Raw genomic sequence first — 12,216 nt, 5'->3', positions numbered from 1 at the left:
AATACATGACATATTTTCATGCTCCATAGATCCTTCAATGCCAGAGTTCCTGAGCTTGAGGAATGTGCAGAAAAACAGAATCTCCCTTGATTGGACACCTGCTGCAAATATGACTGGTGCAGATTTCATTTACAGCATCACATACAGTAGTTCACAGGGGGCTTGGAGTGTCACAAACAGCACTGCCTATGCCACCCTTGTGAGCCTGGTACCTGGGACAAACTACACAATACACATTGTGACAGTCGCTGCTGGTAATTATATCAGTTTGCCTGCTTTCATATCTTCATACACAAGTAAGTTGAGTTTCTGTTTTTGTATACTGTGTTCATGAATGCCCTACACTGATTTACTTGTTCTCTGACATTGTACCAGCAAATATGAATTCAGTATTTCCAAAACCTATGGTGATCTTGTGAATTTATTTTCTTTATTAGCAATAAGCTAAACGTAATAGTCCAAGAGCTGTTCACTACGCCCACTGCTTCTCTACAATGGTAAATATAAGGCAGTTGTTAAAAGGAGCTATGATGATAACAGGACTGCCCCAGTTCTTTTGCTACAGATGCTCACTGTGATTTTATGGGTGTTGCCATCAGCACCCCTCAATATTCCCAATGTGATGTCCTTTGCCTGACTCGCAATTATTGATGCTTTAAAGCTGAAACAAAATGACAAAAATTAATATTTTCTGCTTTTTATTGAATAGTCTGTACAATCCATGTGCACATGTTTTTGACGGAAAGATGCCATCATATGCCTCAATGTTTTGCAAATATTTAAATGTCAATGCCCCTTTGCCTGCATAAATTGCTAAAACATACAAAAAGGAAGCTTTCACTACTGAGGTTTTTTCTCCAAATATGTGTCTGTGTAGTGGTACCAAGGTGTGTTTTCTGGGTATATTTTCCTTAAACAAACTGTTACTTGGCTGTCTCCACTTTTAACCTAGAAACATTGAAATGGTTATTCATTACGTAAGAAAAGTCTAATCCTGAACCATAATGTTAAGGATATCAGCTTTACTTCTTCAGCATAATTTGTTGCGAGAGTTGGCTGTGAAATAAATATGAAATAATGCAGAAGCAATATCAAACAACTGTTTGATTTAAGGCACAAAACGGCCCCATATCATTGCTGCTCTGTGTGATCCAAGAAGAAATAATTCCTCTACACAAGAACTGAATACGACTAGATCCATCACAATATATAACATATATCAAAGATTACAACAAAATTGTAATATTCTGTATTAGTGCAAAAACAAGGGGGTTCTGGGAGTTTCTCCACTACCGGCCTATATCCGGGGTTAGAATCTCAACCAGAGTCTTTAGCTCACCATCCTTTCACAGAAGAGAAATTTCCACTACATATCAGTCTTTTTCCTGCCGAAGGGCAGTCCAACACTGAAATGCCTGGCAATTCTCTTCTGAACAAGAGTACCACCAGCAATCCCAGACACTTGTTTCAGCCTGGTTGGGCCTCGTCGGTGAGGTGGAGCTGTGCCTCTCTAAGAACAGTTAGCAAGGGTTCCACGTCTGGATCACCCTAGTAACTTAGGGTGAAAACCCCAAGCTACTTAATATACAAAAACAAGGGGGTTCTGGGAGTTTCTCTATTACTGTTCTATTTCCCGGGTTAGAGTCTCAACCAGAGTCTTTAGCTCACCATCCTTTCACAGAAGAGACATTTCCACTAAATATCAGTCTTTGTCCTGCCCAAGGACAGTCAGCACTGAAATGCTTGGCAATTCTCTTCTGAACAAGAGTACCAACAGAAACCCCAGACACGTGTTTCGGCCTGCTTGGGCCTCGTCAGTGAGGTGGAGCTGTGCCTCTCTAAGAACAGTGAGCAAGGGTTCCACGTCTGGATTACCCTAGTAAGGAGGTTCTGGGAGTTTCTCTACTACCGGCCTATATCCCGGGTTAGAGTCTCAACCAGAGTCTTTAGCTCACCATCCTTTCACAGAAGAGAATTCTGGGCAGGACACAGACTGATGTGTAGTGGACATTTCTCTTCTGTGAAAGGATGCTGAGCTAAAGACTCTGGTTGGGACTCTAACCTAGGATATAGGCCAGTCGTAGAGAAACTCCCAGAAACCCCCTTGTTTTTGCATATTAAGTAGCTTTGGGTTTTCACCCTACGTTACTAGGGTAATCCAGACTTGGAACCCTTGCTCATTGTTCTTATAGAGGCACAGCTCCACCTCACTGACAAGGCCCAACCAGGCCGAAACACGTGTCTGGGGTTGCTGTTGGTACTCTTGTTCAGAAGAGAATTGCCAGGCATTTCGGTGCTGGACGGCCCTTGGGCAGGACAAAGACTGATGTGTAGTGGAAATTTCTCTTCTGTGAAAGGATGGTGAGCTAAAGACTATGGTTGAGACTCTAACCTGGGATATATTGCCAGTAATAGAGAAACTCCCAGAAACCCCCTTGTTTTTGCAAATTCTATATTACCACCTGCCGGGGGCATGGTCTTGGCCTCCCAGCCAATGAGTAGGCTCAGAAACGGGGCTTTGCCACATGGTAAAGCACCAGTTGTGAGCCTCCTCAGAGCTAGAGGCCTCCATCTTCCTCGTCCAGATAGTGATGTAAGTGCCCCTCCATCCCCCTCGTCCCCATTCCCCAAACCCCTCTCCTTATCCACACATTTCGCCCCCTCCCATCCCCATCCCTCTTACCTTCTGCTTCTATGTCCCTCGCCGGTGCTGCGAGCACTAGTGTTCCCGGAGTGTCCAGATGCATGAAAAGAGAGAAGGGACAACATGTAGTCCCCCCTCTCCTGATCCATGGCGCCCATATTTGTTTTGAATTTTTATTTTTTAGTTGCAAAAAGCTGTACATGTCCTTTCTCAACTTAAAAAAAGCAATATTAGCCTCACAAGGGTGGGGGGCATTACTGGACCTGGTGCTTAAGTGCAGAACAGTGATATTACTATTATGTGACCAATTCCATGAAACGCCATATTATGCCGAGATATTTTTAATTCTACTGCTACTGAAACAACACAGCTTCCAATTATGTTCCAGGGACCTTAAAGGTGCCATTTGTAAAATGTGCCCGCTGGTCAAGGATAAACACATAGAATTTCTATGTGGTAAAACATATGTTTACTTCGCCATTTCTTCAGATTTAAACCTACAATGTTCCTACAAGTGAATGTTCAATGTTGCTACATGGGAATATACTTGTAACTAATTGAATGTTGGTAGCTCAATCAGTCCTCTCCACAAAAATCATTTTAGGGTGATCAAGTATTGTTCGCTTCAGTAGACGTTCGCTGCACGTTGGCAAGAGAGGCCTCTAACCTGAATCTCAGACAGATTAGAGTCATGGACATTGATGATTCCAAAACTCTGCTTTTATGACAAAAAATGTCTGTGTCAATTCTGATACTAAAATCTATGTTTTCTTTCAAAATAATTAGGGATTACGTTTGTTCTCCTTGCATATAATATTGATTATGTCTATTGACTGCGTTTACACATTGAGTGTTCACAATGAACACCCTTTTTCCTACACTCTCCTCCTCATCTAATTCCCTTTTTTGTCAAAGCATATTTTCTTCAGCATGCATTTGTTTGCTCACAAAACACATTGCACTTTATACTATATTGGTTCCGTAACTAAGTAACTCCAAGCAATACCATGTTGGCTTAGTTGATATGTAGGGGCCAAGTTGTGTGAGAACCTCCCTCAACTTTACAAATTCAAGCACTTTACACAAAAAATATAGAGCACCTTTTATGCCATGTTGCCCTGGCTACCCTATTAAAGTTATAGATATAAAGGATGAGTTGTTTGTACTAATTGCTATAATGTTTCAAACTTTTCATCTAACTAAAGTGGCAGATCATTTTTTACACAATATGAATATGAAATGTATGAGTCTAATTGTTCGTGTACACTGCCCAACATGCACCATTATGACCCTTTACCAACAGATTACACACAATGGCCCAGCCAAGGTGACAGTGGCCAATGTTTGCAAATGTGAATCACGCCGTCACTCCTGTTGTCTGTAAACTCTCTGGTCCCTCTAACATTATTTTATTTACTTAGATTTTGGATTGCACTGGCTCATAACAGGATTCTCATAATACAATGTGTTAATTACAGACACACTGGTAGAATTTGCCTTCCAGCATGTTGATGTATGGGTATAAATGTGTTCTCAGTGTGTTGGTTTATGCACCCTGTAGAGGTTAATTTCTTCAATTTTTCAATAGCAACAAATACTTGTTGGTTTTGCTCGTTTTCATTCACTTCCTTGCACTTTTCTGCCCTTGAAGAGCTTGCTCACCATCTCATTGTTCTAGCACTCTGACATTACTATGCATGTGCATGCAGGTTTCAGCATAGAGATGGGCGGCGGCTCTCGCTCTCCACAAGGGATGGGGATTAATTGGATCTGATTCTTTCAATATATGTGCCTCCAATTAAGGTTTCAATTCTTAAGCACATAGTGATGTTTTCTCTATTTTCTGTTTACTAAAGACACCACTATCTTTTTAAAAAGAAAGTGCTTTCACATTACCTACAATGAAATTCATGCAATATTGTTATTTATTTAAATTGATATTAGTTAATTCACTTGTGCCATCTATATCACTTTGCTATTTCAAAGTGCGCTGATGATCGCTAAACAATATCTATCAGAGTGAAACGCATACTGTCTCGGATTGAAAAATACAGCTACAAGAATGACATATTTTTGCATATCACAAGGAAGGGAATACATATTTTATTTAACTGAATGGACTCATTGCCAGCACCTATCCTTGCTTTAGTTACAATCACTTGTAAGGTGCATTCACACATGTACCATTGCTGCCATTATATTATATGCATCCAAAACGATATGGTTCTTGTATCAGCAGCCACTGCAGTTTAAAAGCATATACTCTTGTGTTATGTGTACATTTCATTGATGGCATCCAATATTCACTAAGATATAATCAAACATGCATTCCTTACCTCAGGCATTATAAAAATTGCTAGACAGCGTCAGCAATTTAGTTATTGACAGAAGAACAACGCGTTCTTAATTTGTAGACATATACCCTCTAACACTTATGGCTATTCCTTCTTCTTTCAATCCAGACAGTATACAGAGCAATACCTAGCATAACAGCCTGATCAACATGCACCACATGCACATGCCTATACATTGTTGGTCCAGTTATGCACCCCCTTGAACTGGTCAATCAGTCTCAAGTTGGTCTAACCTCAGGGGTATTCTGTTACCCATTTCTTCAACAGCTGGTGAGCTCGGGCAGGCCAAACTCCCTCTCTCGGATGCCAAACCAGGAGTGGCAGGAAGTGCCTGTGGGTACCCCGGGAGTTGCTAGGCATATCCTGGTGACCCTTAATGCAGTTATTGAGAAATGTGTGATATCTATTATGATTTGGGTCTCAATGCTTCAACAATTTAGAGTTTATTGAGACATCTGACCTTTTCCTCCTTAGGGCCTGAACGGATACCACCTGAGAATATTACTGTCATAAACAATAACTCAACAAGTTCCCTGCAGATCAGCTGGAACCAACCCCCTGGAATCGTGGAACTATACACTATCGCCATTCAAGGAGCTGTCAACCAAACCAAGAAAAGCACAACTGCGCAGCCTGTTACTTTCACAAGCTTGCTCCCTGGAAGGGAATACACTGTCACAATCACAACAGCCAGCGGCCCTTACAACGAGATATCAGATCCAGTGACGGGAGTAACAAGTAAGTGTATATGTTACAGTGTACAGATTTTTGTGGAAAGTGTCAAAACAGCCACAATACATAAAGACAGAAAATCATTTTTGACTTCATGGTGAATTTTACCTGCACGTTTATGAGGTTTAAGTAATAGGAGGTAGTTCCTCCAATGTACCTCCAAAATTAGGCAGTATTAAAACCTGCTAATTCCGCCAGTGGTAATACCGTGGAAAAATTGAGGTAACGGAATCACCTCCACTTTTTTCCTGCACTGAAAAACCCGTAATGAGGCCCATTGTCAGTACTGTTTGAAGTAAATATGTAAAATAGGAAGGATCCTCATTAGTAATGCCTCTACACCTTATTTCTTGTTTGTCCTTGATTAATTGCGCAATTTGATGTTAATGGTGATGATGTTTTAGATTAATATACTGAGCCAATGATTTTTGGTGGCCTAATGTTATGTTAGCATTTATTCATCAGAGTCCTGCTGTTTGATAAGTGTGTTATTTACCATGCTTATTTTCCTGATATTAAAATGTGTATATTGCATGGGCCCTGTGAGCTTGCTTCATGAGATCCTGCCTTTACACTTTTCATCTGGTGCATGTTCTTGATGCTCCTTCTTATGCCACTTGCATACACCAGAAACATGGGCAGCACTGGTAGTTCCAGGACCCACAACCTATGGGAAGATACAAGACAAATGACTCCTGGGAATCTGCATGCTGCTGCAGTGCAATGGGGCAATATAAAATGAATGAAGTAAAATCAGTATATCATACAAACAGCTCACTGAACTGTGCAAATCTGCCCTTAAAAGTAAAAGGGCTACAGCAATGGCCAATGCACACTCAAATGCATCTATACAACCACAAACAATACGGGAGGGTTCTGGGTGGGGATGATCCTAGTGCGGAGACCACACAAGTGAGACAGTTGCAGCAAAAGGGGAACTCTTGGAAGGTTGTCAGTAGCTACTCTTAACATACCCATGAAGCCAGAATAAAGGGAGCCAAGAACATGCTCTAGTTCATGTAATATTGCTTTGTAAAATATTGGCTTCTCGACCCATTAATTGGAGTAGTCCAGGAGGTATGGGGCGTGACATCAATTGCTCCTGGAGACACATTTAATTGCAAAGGAGATGACTTAATAGAGATGGGAGTGGTGGGGGTTGAGTTCCACTACAATCAGTTGTATCCCTACCACATGGAGGGCAGAAACGGGTAGGAAATGATCCAGTCTCTAATTATTTGATTCTGCATCCTAATTTTGAAAAAAAATCAGTTTCTCTAGGAAACATATTTCTACACACATACACTCCAAGGATATTCTATATAATATTATGGGATTTTCACAAATGCCCTTACTTGCTGGTAGGTAGGGACTTCAAACTACCATCTGAAAACCAATTGGACAGAATCCTAGCTGGTCAGACACCAGACAACTTCAGGCAGAAAGAAACTACAGGGTCTTGTAAGGCAGTTAGGCCTTGTGCACACATGGAAACTGGCACACCTGTCCGGAGGGAGCATGCTGTTCACTGCACTGCACCTGACAGCTCATTCCATATCAATTACCTTTGCCTATGAAGGAATTGAAAGGATGACATAACCAAAGTAGATATTGGCAACAGACAACTATCCAGCCACACACTGGTGCTGACATAACTAAAGTGGATATTTTAAATGTAAATTTTTCTGACCAAGCTCTCATCTAGGTCACAATTTAAGTGGATCTGAAAAAGTATAGAGCAACTAGGCGTTGACTTAATTTAGATCTCTTCCTAAATTGCAATCTCGCAAACCAAAAGAAAAAAAGACCTCATATTTTCTTATATTACACAAAAGCAGCGCTGATTGTCTCTACTGTTGACCTGGTGGTGAAGGTCATCATTCAAATGACTTGGAAGTGCGGCGAGTGTGTTGGCCGTGTTGCAGACTCTTGAGCCGACCTGTGTGTCAGAGTCTTTTTTCAGTGCTCACTGTGTGGAGGAGGACCTTGCCTTATTTCAGCCCGGCTTGCAGCGGAGCGCAGCGGAGTGCGGCAAGTGTGTTGGTTGTGTTGCAGACTATTGAGCCGACCTGTCAGAGTAATTTTTCAGTGCTCACTGTGTGAAGGAGGACCTTGCCTTGTTTCATCCCGGCTTGCAGCGGAGCGCAGCCGAGTGTGGTGCGTATGTTGGCCGTTTTGCAGACTCTTGAGCCGACCTATGTGTCAGGGTCTTTTTTCAGTGCTTACTGTGTGGAGGAGGACCTTGCCTTATTTCAGCCCGGCTTTTAGCGGAGCACAGCGTAGTGCAGCAAGTGTGTTGGTTGTGTTGCAGACTCTTGAGCCGAGCTGTGTGACAAAGCCTTTTTTCAGTGTTCACTGTGTAGAGGAGAACCTTGCTTTATTTCAGCCCGGCTTGCAGCAGAGCGCAGCACAGTGTGTCGAGTGTGTTGGTCGTGTTGCAGACTCTTGAGCCGACCTGTTTGTCACAGCCTTTTTTCACTGCTCACTGTGTGGAGGACGACCTTTCCTTATTTCAGCCCAGCTTGCAGCAGATCACAGCAGAGTGCAGCGTGTAGGTTGGCCCTGTTAGCTTTGCTCCGTGCTCCTGCGATTTTTACCCTAATGGTTCCCGATGCTCCTGTTGTATGATCTAAAGAGGAACATTTAGAAAATCGAATCTCTACCATAATTCCTCTGGCTATAGTAAAAGCAGAAGTGAGCGGAAACACCGGAAGCACCAGAAGCACTGGAACTGGGGTGAGTCCTTCTCCCTATTTCAATACTCATTCCTACAAATTTTAAGGTGCTTTGTGATATTGACTGCCAGGCGATATGATATGATATGGCATTTATAATGCGCCTGTACACAAGTGTTTCAAGGCGCGACGAGGCAAGGGAGGGGGAACAGAGGGAAGACAGACAACGATCCTACTAGGCCAGGTGTCATTCAGATCGCGCAAGTGCACAGGAAGGGGGATGGGGAGAGTGCGAGGGGAAGAGGGAGGGGACAGTGCAGTAAAAGGATAATAGAATAAATAACAATAAGTGAAGTATGGCCAGCAGCAGGCAAGTGCAAGGGTAAAGGGTAAGTGCAGGCATCAAGTGTCAAGTGCTGGTAAGGGACTGTAGGGATACAGAAAAAACAGTCCCCAAGTGCAGGGTTGCAAGGAAGGCAGTGCTGGTGTGCAACTGGCGGGGGAGGAGACCTGGGCCCGAAATCAGAGGGTGGCCAGGTAGCCAGTGCACCCCTTAGGTGATAAGGACTCCCAGGACATCCTGTCCACCCTCTCCACCCCACCGCTCCTCTCCCCTCTCCATCTGTGCTTGCTGACCCTCCTTTAGCCACCCCCCACCATCCTTCTCATCCTTTCCTCTTTTCTCCCCTGACGAAGTCGCCAGACAAGCCTGATCTGTGAAAGCCTCATAAAAACAGGTTCATCCCTGTTCCTCTAAAACAATCAAGGACCATTGACACCCTCGCTCCGGCCCTTGCTGATTTTTGCAACCACTCATTTGCCTCAGGATCCTTCCCCTCCCCTCTGAAGCACTCCCTTGTGCATCCTCTTCTCAAGAAACCCACAGCTGATCCTTTTGTCCAGCTAACTATCGCCCAATTTCCATTACTCCCTTTCTGGGCAAACTCCTGGAAAAGTTGGCCATCTCTCAGCTTAACCTTCATTTCAATTCTGTTGGCTGTCTCCATGACCACCAGTCTGGCTTCAGAGCTGCCAGAAGCACGGTAACTGCACTTCTGAACATCCGTGAAGATCTGCTCTCCAACCTTGACTCTAACATTCCCTCTGTCCTCATCCTCCTTGATCTCTCTTCTGCCTTCGACACGGTCAACCATACCATCCTGCTCAACCGTCTCTGTGAAAACCTGGGTATTACTGATCAGGCTCTGGTCTGGCTGTCCTCTTTCCTCTCAGATCGACCCTCCCAGGTCCAACTTGGTTCCTTCCTTTCATCTATCTTCCTCTCTACCTGTGGTGTTCCCCAGGGGTCTAACCTCTTGCCCTGGCTTTTCAACCAATACATGGTAACGCTCGCCCACTGCATTGCTGCTTTCTGCTCAAATTTCCAGTGCTACGCTGATGACACTCAACTCATTTTCAGGCTGCCCTCTGCCACCTCCTCTCCCTCTCTCATCTCTGATGGCCTAACTGCCATTCAAGATTGGCGTGCCGCCAATGATCTTTGTCTGAATGCCAACAAGACGGAGATCCTCCTCATCGGCACACCTTCACCATCCTTTCCCCTCACTCTCTGGCCGGCCTCACTTGGCCCTCCTCCTACCCTCACCTGCGAGGCTAAGAACCTCAGGGTCATCTTTGACTCCACCCTTTCCTTCTCCGCCCACATCTCTGAGGTCTCTAAAAAGTCAAATTTCCTACTGCACCTCCTCAGAGGTACTCTGCCTTTCCTCACCTTCCCGCAGAAGCTCATGGTATCCCAAGCTCTGGTTCTCTCTTTGTTGGACTATTGTAACAGCCTCTTTCTAAATCTACCTGCCTCTACTCTCCGCCCTCTACAACTAATCCAGAACAGGACTGTGAGACTTGTCCTTGGCCTCAAGCCCTGGGATCGTATCTCTCCAGCTCTGAAATCTCTCCATTGGCTCCCAGTGGATGCAAGGATTAAATTCAAAACCCTCTGCATTGTCCACAAGGCTTTCTGGGGCCTGGGTCCAAAATACCTTCAGCTATCCCTCCGCAAATACCTCCCCTCTCGAGCTCTTCGCTCCTCTACCTCTAACTCCCTCAGAGTCAGTCGTTTTTTAAAGAAACGAGCTGGGGATAGATCTCTGTCTTCGGCTGGGGCCTCCCTCTGGAACAGCCTCCCTGCTACTCTAAAACTTGAGGAGAACCATCTCTGGTTCCGGAAGCACCTCAAGACCTTCCTCATTTTCTACTGCCTTTGCTCCCCCTCTCCCCTGCTGATCTGTTCCCTCTTGGCGCCGTGCACCTGGCCACCCTCTGTCCTCCAGGCCCAGGTACCTGCTCGCCTCTCCACCCTCCTGCACTGCCTCCGGGCCACCCCTTGCACTGGGGTCTGTATCTGTACCCATATAGCCCCCCCTTTTCTTCCTGCACTTATCAGACCTACCCTGTCTGCTGCCTTAAACCTAGCACTTGCAAATTGCTGGCTGCACTACCACTGTTTCTTGCCTTTATTATTAATTTATTGTTATTTATCTGTTTCTCCTCTGCTTCGCACTTTCCACTTCTCTCCCCTTCCATGCACTTTTCCCCTCCCCTCTCCCATGCACTTGCGCGTTCTCAATGTCACTGGGCCTAGTAAGATCGCTGTTTTGTTCTCCCCTGTTCCCCTCCCTTGCCTTGTCGCTCTCTGAAACACTTGTGTACCAGTGTGATATAAATACAATATCAATATCAATATGCCATTTCTGTGAATAACTCCCTAAGTCATTCCCCATGGTGGCATACATGGGACTATCAGATGTGAAGAACAGTATAAAAACAACAGACTTGGCTGAAGAAGAAACTCAATTATACTGTTACAAACAAGAAAGAGAGTATGCCTCTTAAATAGAAACCACCATTTAACTGAGACAAAGAGGCTGAAAGGAGAGCACACGCTGATGCAAAATGAAGCGCAGAGATGCATACGCAAACAGGTGAAGTCCTCTGGCAGCGTAACACATGAGAGAGGCGGAGTGAATTAGAAAAACACAGAGCTTGCAACTTTCGGACCAGCTCTGAGAGCGAGAACAAGACGCTGGACACCAAGCGTCGATAAGGAGAGAGAAACCAAGGAGACGGGAACTCCAATCAAGGGGGTGGCTTGACCACAAAGACTTTGTGGTGGGCAGTGTACCCATACAACAATGCAAAAAAACGCAAAGCTGCAAAATCAACGAACCGTCCAGATACCCGCAGGCTTACCAGGTCGCACAGAGAGATAGGCCCCAGAGCGGGACACTGGAGAAGACGAGAAGGTTACGAATGTAAACGACCGAAGTGAACCCGAGCGAATCCAGACCCCGGAGATGTTCCCCCACATATTGCAAGGTAACAGGGAGAACGGGAGAAACAGAAGACCGGCGGGGAACTATTATGAAACAGGAGAACATCGTCTCAGTGGAATTGATGAGACAATGAAATTAAAGTCGAGGAAATTGAACTCTAATAATGTGAGATAGCGAATCACCATAAAAGCTAGAAAAGCGACCATTAAGATTGAGCCTCAAGTACCCTGGAAAGAGGGGAATGTACCACATATGTTAAGAGGCAGAGACTGTAAACCAGAAAGAGAATTTTATGAAGGGAAGACAAGTGAAGCCCATAAGAGAAAAGATACACAAACCAAGCCTCCCCAAGAGAGGGGGAACATTGCATACCAAAAGTATATTTTTATTTTTTTTATTTGTTTTTGGTTTTAAAAGAAAAACCTTTACAAAAGAATAGTGCATTTCCTTAGATAAAATTACAAAAGGTTCTCGGAAACCAGGGAATAACTAGAATAACTGAGAGGCCAAAGAATGTC

At 44.2% G+C, this 12,216-nt stretch overlaps 1 protein-coding gene across 1 annotated transcript in view; it reads left to right on the top strand.

Annotated features, from left to right (window-relative positions):
- LOC138505094 (uncharacterized) overlaps positions 1-12,216 on the top strand; it is a 717,078-nt gene that overhangs the window by 452,727 nt on the left and 252,135 nt on the right. The window contains exons 41-42 of the mRNA XM_069625408.1: positions 30-296; positions 5,473-5,736. Coding sequence (XP_069481509.1) covers positions 30-296; positions 5,473-5,736 — 531 coding nt within the window. The remainder of the gene's footprint in view (positions 1-29; positions 297-5,472; positions 5,737-12,216) is intronic.

This window comes from Ambystoma mexicanum, chromosome 11 (assembly GCF_040938575.1).
Source record: "Ambystoma mexicanum isolate Mex_15411 chromosome 11, UKY_AmexF1_1, whole genome shotgun sequence".
Classification (NCBI taxonomy): domain Eukaryota; kingdom Metazoa; phylum Chordata; class Amphibia; order Caudata; family Ambystomatidae; genus Ambystoma; species Ambystoma mexicanum.
Note: the sequence above shows the minus strand (reverse complement) of the source record. Positions and strands in the feature narration are given on the sequence as shown.